Genomic DNA, 16779 nt, shown 5'->3' on the forward strand with positions numbered 1-16779 from the left:
CATGAAATGAACATGTTTGTGCAGGTTTTCACAATGTAAGAAAATGTCAGGATTCTTCCACATATAAATTATTTGTTTTAGGATTTCATTCCAGAATAATATTAGCCTAAGAGCTAAAGAGTTATACTTTATATTATGTCCAGGACCACTGATTGCGGAGTGTGTGCTTCATGACACAGGGTGGCTGCCTACAAACTGAGAGGAAACTTGGTATGGGGTGGATGATCAGTGAAGTAAATTTAACTGACTCATTTAGTCCTTAAAGAACTCCTTTTGAATTGAAAACAGCACATACAAGTTTTGTTTTCTTGACAGCTTTCTTTACAAGAAATATTATCGCGAACCACAACGACACCCACCTACACAATCTGCCGATACTGTGCTCTCACTCTTCTCATTCTAAGGTCATCGGTGAAGATGAAACACAGGTGATCTATACTGCATCAATGAACACATTGTTGCAGCTACTGCAAAATTGAAAGCACTTGGTACTAACTTTACGTGAGTCGCCTTACAGCTTAATACATTTCTGAGCAGTAAGTGCCTTCAAAAGGAGTACATGATACCAATAACACCTATTGTTCAATTCAGTTCAACGCCAATAATTCCTGCTGAATTGTTGTGTAACATTTCTGTTGTCTCCACTATGAACAAAAGAGAGACTTGTATTTAGAATAACTGTACTTTTCCTTATTGTGATCAGAAGCCAATAAAAAAAGACTGTCGCTCTCTAAGTGCAGCAAACTGTGCTGATTTCTGGAAATATTTTCTTGAAATTTTTCTTCTGAGATCACCTAGGGCCTAGCGCAAATGCTTGTCTTGCAAGAACCCGAGGGAAAGTCTCAGATTACCAAGAGATATAAAATGCCAAGTGAAGCAAACTTGCTATTTTAGGACAATTCTCAAATGGGTATTAGATAATTTTAAGGAAAACTAAGAACTTGTATATTATTTCTCTGATGGTAATGTGGTTTGCATCCGTTCTGGGCGGGGGGGTGGACACACGCATTTTCAAGCTTTTGTGAACGTTACACTGGGGGGAAAAAGATTGAAGAGATTAAAACCGGGCCATTTCGTCTCCGTAAACACATCTGCACATTACATGAAGAAGAAGTACAATGTTATGCAACGAAACCAAATTTAGCAATGACTGTGTTGCACAACTTCAGTCACAGCCTCTATCATCTATGTCGCCAAGTTCGCCGAAAAGAAGTCATTCTTCCCAACGTACAGCGAACTCCATTTCCCATGAAGCCACGGGCCGCTGGCGAGCGTGTACAGTATGCCTTCTGTGTGTAAACACGCGTGCCCGTGGCCCCTCCGCGAGGAGTTCTCCGCCGAGTTTGCTGACGTCACCACCGGAGCCGTACTGTCACGAGCTGTTAGTAAAAGTTGGGATTGAGGCTCGACTCGAGTGGAGGGACTTTGTTGTGCGGACGAGCGTGAGAGTAGAGTGTCGGCTGTCTGACGTCCGGCGGTTCGTCCGAACGCCTCTCTCTCTGGACGTATTAGACAAGAAAGAAACACTGCAGTAAAACGAGAACAAAAGCCTGGAAGGAAGGAAGGAAGAAGGGAAAGTAACTCGGATTATAATAATAGGGAGGTCTTCATGCACGATAGGTTAGGTAGCTGGACGTAAGCGACTGGCGAGAAAAGTTTGCTGAAATTGAATGCACCCAGGGGACAGTGTTTTACAGGAGGAGCTGCTGCGTAAAAAAGTGACGCCGGGGCGAGCCATAGCCGCGCAACCCGATGAGTACCGCAAACTGCAGCGGTAACGAGGAGCTGGACTTCAGACTCATCTTCGGGGAGGACGGCCAGCAGCAGCAGTCGCTAGGCCCCGCAGGTTCGTGTTCGTGCTCGCGCTCCGGACCCCGCGCGCCCGCCGCGCTGCTCCCTCCGTACACAGCGCGGGCGGAGACGCCTAAATCGTGTACATCACGATGATCATCCGTGTCACGTTAGCACTCGAGCTACGTGCCACAATGGACCCGCACACGGTCAGCGCAAAAAAAAAGAAAAAGTGTTCACCACGAGTGGCCACTAATCTTTACCGACTTCTCATATACTCCAGCAGCTGGCCAAGCGCACCACACTTCACCATGATTCCATTGTCGTGCGCTTTTCGCACGTTTCGCTTCTTTCTCAGAGTGGAACGCGGTAATTATTACCGGCGTAATATAAGTGTACGACTCGAGCCCAGCGATCCACTTACACACAAGCGGCTCCTTCTCATTTCCTTTTAATACACGCGGAAAATGGCACTTACCAAGTGCTTAATTTCGCTTTTTATACATGATTCATTCATCTGTCTGTTCAGGCGTTCGTTTCAGTGACGCGTCGGTTCGTATATTTCTGCGCTTAAGACTAAAGACACACTTTTTATTTCCATACTCTTGACAATCTGGAATGGCGCGACTCTTCTGTTCAGAAAGTGTGCCTTTTTTCTTAAAATTATTTCGCTATTTTTTATTAGGAGATGGTGAGTAAGTGTGTTTGCGTATAGATCTGACGTTTTTAAAATGCAACTGTTTGTTATGTGGCAATAATATCAATATGTTACACACTGTGTTGCCCCAGATGGCAGAACGAAACGATTCCAATATTATATTTTGTACATTTCTATAGAGATTCGCAGAGATCCGTCTCCCATCAACTGCATTTTTTTACATGATGATGCATAAAATAATTGCACATTTCTAATTTGTATGTATGTTTGTACAGGGAAGTGCTGTCCAGTTGGTTACACTCTGTTTATTGGGTTGAAACCACAGCAATGCACCTTTGTGATTCTGCTGATACCCCCAGGGGGGGTTTCTGTGATCATATGCCAAATGTCCACAGTAAAGAGACTCTTTAGGGCATCTTAATAAAATAACCTAGTTGATGATGCTTTGAATTTTCTATGTTGTGTTTTTTTTTACAGGGTAGGAAAAAAATAAAATCTACAGACTTTTTGTTTTGTTTTTGTAGATTCGTAAAATAATTAAATGTATTTATAAATATCAAGTTTTAAAACATTTTTGAAAAAATTTAAATGGAAAAGGAAAACCCCAGAAAAGGGGAGGGGGGGGGAAATGAGCGTATGCCCAGTGTTTATAACTGTATTCACTGGTTCAGACGTGCTTGCATAATTCAAAGGTGTGTATTTGTACCAGAAATAACCTCATTTGGTTTTTTAGTTGAACAGCACAAAACCGGTACTCATCCTGTAAAATCTACGAAAAGAGGATTCCCCCCCCCCCCCATCCTGATGCACTTTACAATGTAGTCATAGACTCTGTTGTTCGTGATGACTTGTTAATTCTGAGAACCTTTTTTTTGTCTATGCCTGAAATGTTTGTGGGAAGTATTGTGAATGGTGGCATATGCTGGATGTCTGAGTATGAGAGTGAAATGACCAAACCAGCCAGGGAATGTTTCACGGTTGGGTTAAAATAAACTGTTTCTGGATTAGTTGGGATTATCATTTAATTTTCAACCAGAGATGGAAACGCAGTGTTTTTCTCGGTGGAGTGTAAGACCTGATGACTGAGTTTTGTGTTTTTCCTCATCTTTCCCTCTGTCATATATCTGACCGGGATGCTGCTGTAATTTGCTGATACTGTAGGACAATATATGGATTTTAGTGTAGATTTTTTTTTGTTTGTAAATTTCAGACTGAAAATACCAGACTTTTCTGATGTGAACTTTGTTTTAAGCAATTCAGAAGAGTACGTATGAATTTTGAAATTTTTAAGGGCTTACTGTGTCAGGAAATCACGAGAATGATGACAGCCAGTTTAATTACAAGCTTGAAGAGGTCCATTTTCATATGCATGTTAAATTATATGTGATACAAAAAGACTGCTTCTGTGGAGAAGCAGATGAAAACTTAGTTTTTGTGATTTTAGTTAGATGGCTTCCTAAAATTTGTACTGGAGATCTTATTCGCAGGGTTGATTTTTGTAAAAGTCAGGTACTCATGTGGAAATAATGAGTGTTAAGTAATTGAACCGAATATTCTGAATTCGAGGAAGAATACGATGGACTTCATGAGGCCTTAAAACAACTCTAGAATTGTTTAAATGAGTATGAAAGGGACATGCAACTTCTGCTTCCTCTGAAGTTGACATCTCAGCAGTGTTCTTCAATGCCAATGTGTTCTACTTGAAAAATTTTGTCCCAAATCTAAACATATGACACCATTTTTAGTTCCTTGATGACTTGGGGGCTTTGGAACCTCTTTGAGTTTAAAGACCCCGTTTAATTCTAAGAAACACCAGAAATAGTTAGTCATTCAAATATATTTTACATAGAAGTTGCATTTGAGTACAAGGTGATTTTCCCTGCCAGGGTCCTTTTTTTTTTTTTTCTTCTTCCCTCCCCACTTTTACTTGATGTTTTTTTTTTTGTAGATTCAAGCTAAATGTAAAGCTTATTTGTTCAAGATAAATCTTAGCTGATAGGAATAAATGTTTGGCTCATGTACTGACATGAGAACTGCTATTGGAAACATAATTTGGTTGCACACAGATGGTTGTAGTTTTGAATCCAGCGGCTGTGTTTTTTATGGGTGTTGACTTGCTTTGAGCAATCCTCACGCACAAGGCAGGACTTGTCCTTTAAAGTGTGAAACGCCAGGGATTTAAGCAGCTATTCACCAGTTAGGCACTGGGAGAAGTTTTAGAGTTCTAAAAAGTTAGCTTTAAGGGTTGTCTTTCAGCCATAGGATATTTGGTGTTGGAGATACTTTATCAGGACAAAAAGAGTTCTTATTGTCACACTTTGTTGCACTTTTAGTATGTGCTTTCAGGACAAATTTTGGCTGACTACAGTCATGAAGACTGTAATGTACAGTCACCTGAAAATAAACTACTGTAGTTTATTAAATTGTTGTGCAGTTGAAGCCCAAGTTCTCCTCTTATTTGTAATAGACCTCTCTGAACCCTTTGCCCATCAGCCTTTACCCATATATTTAAACACTAATATATTAATTAATACTGGGTAAATATAGGCTACACTGTGCGGTGTAGTTTGTAAAATGACTGAACAACCTGGTCATTGGACCCAGTTAGGGCTGTTAAAAAAATGATTATGATTTTAAATTTGTTTTTCAATCTTGTGTATAAAAGCACACACGTGTGTGTGTGTGTGTGTGTGTGTGTGTGTGTGTATGAAAGCATCGAAATTAATTTTGTTTAATGAAAAATATTTGAAGAAAAGCATACATGCATTGTAATTACAACTTTTGATGTCTGTCTTATGTAGCTAGTGCTTGGGTTTGAGACTCAGCCACTTGTAGCATTTTTCAGGATAATTTTCAGGATAATCACCGGGTCACAGGTCCGATGAGCATATTGTAACAGTGTTGTTTGTTCTTTGAGTTTTAGTAGTGATGTCCTTGGAGGAGAGCCCTTTGTGGGGTTTGGAGGTGGAATAATGGTACCCTTCTTAGTGGTAGGGTAGGGTACTCATGGGTTCTGGAATTGCAGGCGTGATGTTCTTTGAGAGTAGCCTTTTAGTGGGTTTTGAAAGTGAAGGGAGCAGTGTTTAGTCAGAAGAACCCTTGAGGGGGTCCATGAGGGAAGGGAAGTGCTCTTGGAAAAGGGTAGTGTGGATCTAGGAGGCTCTGGAGCAATATTCTAAAAGAGCCCTCCATGGTTCTGGGAGGCACAGGCCATGGTAGCAGCTTTGGCTTTTGGCCCAGACTTTTAAACATCATCCAAGTCATCCGATTTGTCCAAGCATGCCATGTGGTACTCAGATGCTGCTGGAATTCGGAGAGTGCAGTGTTGGAGGCTTTCTCCCCTCTTCCCTCCCTCCCTCCCCACTTTGGTTCTCCTTTGCCACAGAACCTCTCTTCCACATTGTCTGTTGGAAGTACCTGTCTGATCATGCTAGTTTTGCATTAGGACTGGTATTATGTAGGAAGATCCAGGACATGTAGTTTACTCTGTGGAATGTTTAAAAAAATAACACCATTGTAGATAGTTTATTGCATGGACTTGTGAAGCTGAAGCAAGAACTTGACAAAACAAAAAGTTAGTTTGTCTGTTTTGAGGTTTATGGGCTGATCTATAGATGAATCCATAGATACATAAAAGACATGCGCGCGCACACACACACACACACACACAGACCAAAGTCACCAAAGTCAAAGACTTTCTTTGAAGCGCACGTTCCCGGACATCTGACTGTCCGTTTTGTTGCTTGCCAATCTTGGGAAAGACTGAAATTACATCGCACTCATGGTGAACTATTTTGAGCTCCCAGCAAGAGTACCAGAAGGGAGACGGCATGTTACGGCGTTTTCTCAAAAAAGGAGCCCAGGAGTCGCTCTGAGTTCGCTGCTGAGCAAACTGTAAGCAGGAGTGGTTGAAGAATGCTCTGTGCCTCATCACCAGGTGAGCTTGCGCTCTCTCTGCTTCTTTCTGTCTCTCTCTCTTTCTCACACACACACACACTGGCCTACCCTCTCTCTTCTATTGCATTTTCAACATGGCTCGTGAGTGCGTGACTCCCTCGGATCAAACATCTCTCCCGGCAAGCTTTTAATAACCGTAGAGTTGTTGAACCTGCAAAGCTTGCTTAGATAAAAGTTCAGAAGTCAATTCCAGAGAGTATTAGAGCTTGGTGTTGGTCTGCCTGCTTCATGTGGTTCCTTGGTTTTACTTCTTGCGGGAGAGGGAAGGAGATATGACAGTGCCTGGAGTGGTCTGTTTGTGGGCACTCGGGGTGGACTGCTGGTATTAGTGGTAGCAGTGAAGGTAGAACTGTTGTATTATACCGTGTTAATAATTACTGAGGTAGGCCTGTAGTGGTCATGCTGCCATAGACTGAAAGTTGTAAGCCTCTTCTCATTATTTATTTAATTGCTTGGCTGAATTCCTTATTCAGAGCAGTTCACACATGATTTTTATTTATTCAGAGGTTGTTTTATTGTTATTATTTATTAATAATAATAATAATAATAATATTATCATCACATGCGTTGCCTTGAACTTATTTTTCTGCATTTTTTTTTCTTTTTTACATGGTTACTGAAGCAGTGATGTTTTGTAACCTTTCAGTCATGTGATATCCCCCACCACCAGCCCACCTAGAGAAATTTGTAATGTAAAAATTTTTTTCAATTTGCACTGTTTCTACTCAGCGATGCAGCTGGAGCTGGCCCAGGGCTCCGTGAGCCAAATTGCTTTCTCTAGGCTGTTCTACCTCACCCTTAGAAAGCTTAGGGGGTAGCCTAGGGCCCCTCTTGGGGGGGGGGAGGTGGGCAATTCTGTCTCCAGTGAGTCCCATGCATTTCCCCATTACGGAAGCTGAAGGGCCCTGATGTTTGTGGGTGACAAAGGAAGCACGTGTGTTAGGCGGGTGAGGGATGAGTAGCTACGTGTGGCATTTGTGTAGTTTAAATTTAGGGTAACTGAAGCCACTGTTGTCTGTGCTGTATCAACATGCCAGTGGACAGAAGGAGGCTGCATCGCACTGCTCGCCAGTGCTTAAAGCCCCCTTTTGCTTGTTTGGGTTTTCTTCTTCTTTTCTCTCCTTCACTTTGTCCTGCTGGGTGACTCCCTGTTCATGTGAAAGTTTTTCATTGCAGTATTCGATAAGCTTGAAGTCTTTATTCCATCAGTTGTTTCAAGTCCCTTTGTGAAAATGTATCCGAAATGTTGCGTTAGTGTTTTACGCCTTTCTCGTTTTTACATTTACGTGTATTTCCAAAGGCCGGAAAGTTGATTTATCGATAAATACGACCAGACTTGTTCGAAAGTATTCTTCATCTTGTAAGAGATTATCAGAATATCAAGCTTTATTCCAGCTAAACCGTAGAAATATTCGCGTGTATAATCGGCCATTCTTCAGTACACGTGAGCGTCTATTTAGGGAAAACTGAAAAATCTGAAAAGGCTGTCATTTTTACTTGTTTGAACTCTGTGTGTACGTTTACCTTTGCGAAGCCTTTCTCGCAAGATGTTCTGTTGGGCTGCGAATCGGGTCTGGACCGCAGTAATTGTGAGCCAGGGCGCGTACGCTAGGCCCACATATTGAGACGCTGCATTGTGAAGCGCTCCGTGGTCCTTGACGGTCTCGTTCCAATTCCGGGATCCACTTGCTGCCTTCTCACCTTCCGGCCGGCTGCCGCTTCGCAGCTAAAGTTGCACAATATGCCTAGAGAGCTGATGCTGCCATTGGGTGATTGACTGGCTGCCAGAGGGGACTCCAGATGGGTGGAGGTGGGGGAGCGGGTGACCCCGACTGGGGAGCCCATTGCTCCGTGGGAGTGGGTGAGTTGAAGAGGCTGCGGACACAGTGGCCTTTTACTGGAACTCGCAGCTCGTGTTTCTTTGCTGACGTTACTCGCAAGCGCGAGGGCTACGTGACCAAATTCTTTAAGATGTTGTGCGCCGTGGAAATGGGAGCAAGCTGTTTTATTAGTCTTTAAAACACACTAGGTTAATGCACATTTCACTGAGATGATGTCGTGCTGTTTCAAACATGGCATTCTCGGCGTTGCCGGCATGTTGCAGGTCCGTACTTGATTGAAACATTTTTTTTTTTGTACGGCGTTAGCCTCTGGAAGATTTCTGAACGTGGAGGAGCTTTATTTCTCTACATTATGCCTTTACTTTTAAAGGACTAAATTTCGAGTGGCTACGGTTTTTGCTCAAGAAGTAAATACGTGGTGCGTAGCCGTTTCACGGAACGGCTCGCACCGTTGCTTGGGTTGGCTGTGTTGTATTTGCGATTGGAGAGCAAGCTTTCCTCTTAGCCCCGGTAAGGTCCGCTGTTTAAACATATCAACACTGATTTATTTTTGTCTGAATGTATACCTTTCGTGAATGTTAGCCCGAGTTAATTTGTGGCTGTCACATTCAGCATTTTTCCTCTGTGGGGCCACTTCTCTCTCTCTCTCTCTCTCTCTCTCTCTCTCTCTCTCTCTCTCTCTCTCTCTCTCTCTCTCTCTCTCTCTCTCTCTCTCTCTCTCTCGCGCACACACTCTTTCTCCCTGCCCTGTTTGGCGAGGCATACAGTAGGCCCTGACAGATTGTTTAAATGTCACCCAGCACGCTTGTGCAGTAAAACCTCCAGTGTTGCCCACAGCTTGAGGTGCAGGCGATGACGTGTTGCCGGGCTCATGCCTGTATGTGTCTGTATCGGGCACCTTGTTTTCGTTTAAAGCAGAAGGACGTGGCTTTCCCGGCGACCGGCCGGCGTCCTTGGGTATTTCGTGCTACATGTACCCGTAGCCTTCAGCAGCTATAAACAATGCCATTACTTGGTAATTCTTGGCTAAAACTGAGGTACGCTTGAAATTGGTTCAGGGCAATTTGAAGCTTTGGCTGTCAACTGTAGGTCGTCCCCCCCTCCCACAAATTAGCCTGGTATACGAAATATTGTTTAAATTAGAATGTCCGTTCTGTTATGACGGGGAGAAGGTTCTGGTGGTCCCTGTGACGTGTGTGTGTGTGTGTGTGTGTGTGAGACTGTAAAGTTGTCACGGCACTGCTTTTTTAGGCCAGGAGCTTTATTCAGGAGCTGAAGGTACGTTTAAGGTTTGTGGGATGCTTCGGCAGGGTTAGATTTCAGAGGGCAGTGTGCACTGTGACAAGGCTGATCCATGCCAGAAGTGCTTACTGTCATGTGGCGTTTTCCTCCTGCCTACTCAAAGTGCACCATGGGAAACGGAAACCTTTGCTCATGTCACGAATCAGCAGTTATGTAAGCATCGTAGTGGCTTCGTTAGACTAATCTATAAAGGTTTCATTTGAAATGTAGTAGCCTGTCGACAGATACGCTTTTGCTGGCCGAAGTGAGTCTCACAGGTGCCGCATTTGTGCGCAATGCAGGTTTGAGAGCGGATTGATTCTTGAGGATGAGAAGAAGTTCCCCTGTTTTGTAGAAACATCCTAATGTTTTTTCAGGTCATATTGATCTTGGACGGCACCACTAGCGATGGAATTAGCACTACTGCAGATAAAACACTAAAGGAAGAGTACTTACCTGTAGATTTTTGCTGCAAGATGGGTGTCATTCTTGTAATTGCTAGTTCACACCAATTTTTTACAGCTGTTCATCTTAAATCTATGACCATATGTTCATGTGCAGTTGGCTGTGTTCATTCCAGTGTGTGTGTTGTGTATTTACATGTGGAGTTCTCCCCTTCTGCTAGGAAAATATTGTGATGCTGTTACCCTTTAGAAAAAAAAAAACCTTTTTTAAAAAAAAAAAAAGTCAGATTTTGTTTCCTTTCCGTCTGGTAAAAACAAGAGCAATGCTTGGTTAATGGCACAGTTGAGGTGGTAGGCTAGTTTGGCGTGCCAGTGTACGCAGTCCTGTAATGGTTTATCTGCTGAGTTAAGTTGGCTTGCACTTTGGATTACCACCGTGTTTCACAACAAAGGCTGATTTGTGCTTGCACAAGTGGGTGCACGCGTGTGCTTGTGCTTAGTTCTTTGTGCAGCAGCGATGTGTGTGAGAATTAGTGTCTGCTCTGTTCTTTGTTCAGTTACCATCTGGTGTGTGTGTGCTTCTCTGTTTTTGTTTATGCACGTGTACACACGCGCAGGGTTGCGGCAAAGTGGAAGGGGGCTCCGGAGATGTGTATCTCGGTGTCAACACCAGCCATGCCCAGTGGAGCAGGGAGAGGATCCTGACGTGTTTCCCTAACCCAAGGCTTTCGGGAGCCTCGGCAACTGAATGAGCCGTCTCGGATCAGCTTTATCGGTCTACGAGAATCCCCCGATGACGTGGAGGACCATCAAGCCTGAGTCCTCGTGCTGGCCTTGATTTCCCGCGGCATGTCACGAACAGGCAGCCGCCACTGAGCGCCCAAATCCATTGGCGATTTCCAGCTATTATTAGCTTTAGAACAGCAAAGCCTCTTAAAGTGCTTTATTTAACTGGATAGGCTCTGTGAAGTGTGTGCATTTCAGTAGTGAATGACGTTCTTGGTTAAGTCCTTGGCCAGTGGGCACCATCAGGTTGGGACCAGACGAACCATCCAGGTGAAGTGACTACATGAACTGACAGTCTGCCAAATTGTGCCACATGTACACACTTCTCTGCTCCTTTTAATGCATCGGTATTTAAATCAAAATACGGTCTGCTTCCATCCTGGGTGTCCTGTATACTTTTGCCCTTCATGAAACTTCTTACAAACATTATCTCAAGCAACAGTTCTACTAAGACTGCTGAGTAAGTCCTTTGAGGCAGGTCTATAAATACTTTAATGTGTCAGAATGGAAGTGTTGTGTGATTTGTGTTTTTTTTTTTTTTTTTTTGCTTTGGGGCACTGATGAGACTGATGAACTGGAATGCCTTGACCTTGTTGACCAGCACCTCAGACACTGTGAAGAATGTGCCCATGCCCCTCTCGGCACCCCCACCCCCCCGCTGGAGCAGGTGCTCTCAGCCTGGCCTCACAGGGTGCTTTCCCACTTGGCCGTCGCTTATGTGTAGCGCTTGGTTTCGGGTGTCGGGCTAATCTGGGTGCGGAGGAGCATATCGCCTCTGCCCCACGAATTGCCCAACAAGATCTCCTTCACAACTCAGTACTCAGAGCTGTCCATGGACTTCCATCTTCATCAGTCCAAGGATGGAGTGAGGAACGAAGGGTTATTAATAATGTGTTGATTGAAGCACATTGCTACCTTGACAGAGTGCTTTACTTGCACTTATTCATTCATTCATTCATACATTCATTCATTTAGCTGATGCTGTTCTCCAAGAGCAACTGAATGTTAGGTTTGTATAGTGAGCTTCTTAAAATCTCTTGCACGCACGCACGCACGCACGCGATCTGAAACCGCTCGTTCCGAGTGAGGTCGCAGCGAACCGGAGCCTACCCGGCAACACAGGGCACAAGGCCAAAGAGGGAGGGGACACACCCTGGAACGGACGCCAGTTCACCACAAGGCACCCCAAGCAGGACTCAAACCTCAAACCCACCACATAGTAGGGCGCTGCTTAAAATGACTTCTCCATTTAAACAATTGGGTAATTTTTACTGGGGCTGTTCAGGGTAAGTTAAGTACCCTGCCAAGGGTATTACAGCAGGAACAGGAGTTGAACCCGAGTCCTTCAATTGAAAGGTGACAAGTCTAAACACTATGCTACTCGATGGCAAACATCAAAGTCCAACGGCAGCAATGAAGTTAAAACTGTACATGCTGGTACCTTGTGTTACAAATATTTCCTTGTTATTTTTAGTTGTACTTTTCTTCAGGATTCTATTTATTATTATTATTATTATTGCAGATTTCTCTTGCAGCACAAAAAAGACTTGCATTTCCACTTGCCTCTCTTAGTTGCCAGTGAAATGTTCTCTGAATAGGAACAGTGGTGCTGTGTGTAGCATGGGCACCTTCATGGAGTTGTCAGACAATTTCATTCAGCATTTTTTTAAATTTATTACAATTATATTCAGAATTTTTGCAAAAACTTTCTAGTAAATGAATAGTTAAATGTCTGTCGTTGGGCTTTTTTGATTGTGTACATAATAAAGCAAACTGAAGTGTCCAGATTGAAGAGTGCTGCATGTTATTGTGGTTAATCTGTCCCTTTCTCGTTGGCAGCTTTGTTCTGTCCTCAGTCACAAATAAGACATGTAGTCAATATTTAAAGTCAAACACTTCAATATGTTCTCATGAGACTGTCCTCTATTTCAGTGTCATGCTGCCGGATGCTCAAGAGGAATACGGCACTCTCTTTCATTTATATCGAATATAGCGGAACACAACGCAATGAATGGGAAATAAGGGTTTTTTTATTATTATTTTCAGTTATTTGAAAGTAGACTTCATTTTAGTGTTGCTTCAAGCTAAAAGGTGATAAAAGTACCGCTACTGACTGCCGTCGTGTCCATACCTGCGTCATACCTGATATTTCCGTGTTAGAGGGACACTGAAACATGCATTGGATAAATGGTTGATGAAAACGGAACAATAGAAACGTGTCGCAGAAAATGTTTAATTTACTCTGCCTTTATCCGATCTGATTGCTGTCTTTCTTTGTGTTGTTACTTTCTTGGTAGGGGTGTGCTTGTCACATGTTTGAGATTCAGTACCACCCACTCACACTGTCTGAATACGTCCTATTGTCATCACTTTATTTTCTCAATCAGATTAATGGCACATGGGCCATGTCAGTCAGGGTAAATTAAAATGAAAACTATTTGCAGACTCCTGCTGTTTGTATAAATGTATTTATTTTACTCTCTAATGTAATCACATTGATAAAGTGGACATATTGAAGAATGATTACTAATTGATTGCCACCTTCAGGTGTTGAGTGCAGGGACTTTTTTTAAACAGCCCAGTGGGTTTATTGTTGCATTAAGCTCTTCATTTTCCCTTTCAGTTTTGGTAAATCAGTTCTGCATTGTATAACAGAGGGCATTTGGAGTAGAATAAGTTAATTTTCTAATGGCATGTTGGCATTTCATCTTATTATTAAAGTACTTGCAAAGTGCCTTCATCTTTGTATGCGTGTATTGTTGTTGTTATCATCTGTAACTTGGTCGTATATGTCGGTAAGAATTAATGTAACGTCTTTTCAAATGTACGGAACTGTACGTGCAGGGCCAGTGTTGGCTGTGCTGACTGTAAGAAGTCAGTTGACTTCAGCAGTGAGAGAGTGGTTTCCCCCTTGCTTCATCGGTCTCATGTGCCGCGGACATGGGGTGTGTGTGTAGGCGGGAACACTGAGAGTTGTATTATTAATAGTTAGCCATCACAAGCACCAGTTGCATGCACGTGTTTTCCGATGTGCATCACTTCTGTGTCTAAATGAGCGGGCGGCCCACAGCTGTTCCGGGGGCAAGTAAAGATGTCAGCTGCGGCATCTTATACATAGTACTTTACCAGTGTTTTGGCACAGGCAGTCTTTGGTTTTGCAGCCTTACTGTTTAGGCTCGGATTAATGTCTCGCCTATGAATGGCTACGACTGAAAACGTGATTTGTCTGGATGATCTCTCCAGCTTTAAAGTGCTGTCTGAGACTGTTTACACCAACAGCCCTGTTACTTTGAAGAGAAGCATTGCTAATATCTTGCTATCGGTTGGTAAAGTCTCCTATTAGCAGTTTTCAAAATGCAGTTCTCTCTGGTGTTTCTTCGGGTCTTCAAGTGTGTTTTGTTTTTCCTCACCCAGATCTTGAACCTGATGACAACACCTCTTTCTACATCCTCAATGTTGGCCAGCCCCCATCAGTGGTTAACCAGCCAATCGGCATCGCTCGGCATGGCCAGCACGCTCACTCCCCGGTCATCTCGGCACCCCCCCGGCCCCCCGCCAACAAAGTCTACGACCCGGGCTATGATGTTCAGGGCTCCAAGTACAGCTCTGTGGGAGGCCCCAAGGCCTTTGAGTGTCCCAGCATCCAGATCACCTCCATCTCTCCTAACTGCCAGCAGGAGATGGAGGCCAGTGAGGACGTCCTGCGAGCCAAATGTCCCGAGGGCGAGTACCACGAGCGGCCCTTGTCCAGAGACCATCTTTACCTGCCGCTGGACCATTCATATCGGGACTCCTCACTGAGCCCCAGCCCCTGTAGCAGCCTCTCATCCAGGAGCTGGTTCTCGGACGCGTCGTCCTGCGAGTCTTTCTCTCACGTGTATGACGACGTCGATTCGGAGCTGAATGAGGCGGCGGCTCGCTTCACGCTCGGCTCCCCACTTGCCTCCCCAGGCTGTTCCCCCCAGGCTGCGCTAGGGGAGGAGGCCTGGCAGCACCACCCCACTGCCTTCCCACTTTCGCTGTCACCCCGCCACTCCCCAGCTCACTCCCCAGGCCACTCCCCCCGCACTAGTGTCACTGATGAGAACTGGCTAAGCCCCCGGCCACCCTCTCGGCCCTCTTCCCGGCCCACCTCACCCTGTGGAAAGAGGCGCCACTCCAGCGCCGACATCTGCTACCCAGGTTCCACTTCTCCACATCACTCCCCAACTCCCACGCCTGGCCATTCCCCCCGGGGCAGCGTAACAGAGGACACCTGGGTTGGCAGTCCCTCGCTGGCCATCTCTCCTTTCCAGTGCTGCCCTTCTGAGGTGGACATTCCTTCCAAGACGCGGAAGACGTCTCAGGACAGGACAGCACTTCTTCCTGGGAAGGGGGACTCGGGTCTAGAGGATGCGGGGGGTGCCGTGTCCCCTTCGCTGGAGTCTCCGGTGGAGGAAGCTCTGCAAGGCTTGAAGAAGGATGGCACTGGGGAGCAGTTTCTGTCCGTCCCCTCACACTTCACCTGGAACAAGCCAAAACCAGGCCACACTCCCATTTTCCGGTACAGCTTTTCATTCATTTCATTCACAGTTCTAAATACGAGGTACTCTTGTATGCTAACAGGGTAAAGTCAGTAGCTGTAAGGGAGTTATTTATTTAAAAGGCACATTCTCTAATCATTACAGAAATTACTGAGGCTGGAGGTTATCACTGAAAGGCGTACCGAACTATTTTATGTTGTCACCGTCATTAAAGGTAAAAACAAGTACTAATCTTGAGAGTTATATGAGATAAGTCCAAAAGACTTGTTTGCTAAATGACACAAGATCAAAGGCTGAGTTTCTCTCATAGCCTTGATTCACTTCTCAGTGTTATCAGTTTCATTTTAATAAGTAATCGTACTCATAGCTCAGGGGTGTGTTAACACTTCCCATGGCGTTCTGCATGTGTGTTTCATTTTCCTCTATGTATACAGGAAGCTTGCATGTATACGCTTAGGTGGCAAGTTTTTTTTTTTTTTGTGCATATTTCTGGCAAATTCACAATACTGACCTTAAATTCTTTTTTTATCTTTGGAATTTCATCAGGACTAGCACTAAATTAAGACTTCACTTGTTGCACTGGGCAATGTAGCTTGTCAGTTTTTCCTTTTTTTTTTTTTTTCCCCCCCCAAAAGTCATTTCAGAATTTCTCCAGTGAAATGTGGTGTAAAAAAACAAAAGGCAGTGTACCATGCAGATAGTATGCTGCCATACATCCAGTTTCGCTGGTGAGAGCTCTGTTCCCTCAAAGAGATAGAATCTATTGAAGGGTTTGAGGATGACTCTGAGAGATGTGGGCAGCAGATAGTGCTAGTGGCTGTCTTAACTTCTGAGTGGAGAACTCCTCTTCCCTGTCAGTAAGCAGCCAACCAAGAACAGACGCTGACGAGTTAACATCAAGGTTAGGGACTCTAGCACTGCTGGTGTCTGCACTTTTCTCCTAAAATACGTTAGGGTTATATGCCCCATCCTGTGAGGTTCTATGACCGGTACTGTTTTACTTGACAAATGGCAGCGTACAGTTATTTTAATATAAATGTCTTGAATACCACATCACACCTTAAAAATAAGCACCGGAACTGGAAAATTAACATTACAAAACTTAACGTTTGTGGCACACGGGAGCGTGGGCGCACCAACCTCCTCCATTAGTGGCCTCACCTGAGCCATGTCTGTCTATCGTAGTGTTCAATGGACTAAGGAAAGACAGGAGTTGCTGCATTGTGGAAATAGGACTGGTGATGATGTGGATGCTGCTGCATTGATTGCTCATGGTGTGTGTGTGTGTGTGTGTGTGTGTGTGTGTGTGTGTGTGTGTGTGTGTGTGTGTGTGTGTGTGTGTGTTATATTTTTTCTAGTTTTTAATATGTTTAATAAAACGCTCCACCTTGTACAACCTCATCGCTGGTCATTCCTGAACCTGGTATGCCTGCTATACCGCGGTATTTGAAAAATAAATATGATGTGATGTCATACAATGCAGATTGTACACCATGCACTTTAACAAAAGTAGAACTGACAGTTACATGCGTATTTTA

At 44.1% G+C, this 16779-nt stretch overlaps 1 protein-coding gene across 2 annotated transcripts in view; it reads left to right on the top strand.

The window, feature by feature from the left end:
* The first annotated feature begins 1364 nt into the window (after positions 1-1364).
* LOC108926313 (nuclear factor of activated T-cells, cytoplasmic 3-like) overlaps positions 1365-16779 on the top strand; it is a 48461-nt gene continuing 33046 nt past the window's right edge. The window contains exons 1-2 of one of the 2 annotated variants that reach the window (XM_018738929.2): positions 1365-1846; positions 14133-15261. In XM_018738929.2, the coding sequence (XP_018594445.1) occupies positions 1753-1846; positions 14133-15261 (1223 nt within the window). In that variant the 5' untranslated portion in view covers positions 1365-1752. Of the gene's footprint in view, positions 1847-6109; positions 6387-14132; positions 15262-16779 lie in introns of those variants that run through there. The other variant, XM_018738930.2, reaches the window with a different exon arrangement.

The sequence above is a fragment of the Scleropages formosus genome, chromosome 7 (assembly GCF_900964775.1).
Source record: "Scleropages formosus chromosome 7, fSclFor1.1, whole genome shotgun sequence".
NCBI lineage: Eukaryota > Metazoa > Chordata > Actinopteri > Osteoglossiformes > Osteoglossidae > Scleropages > Scleropages formosus.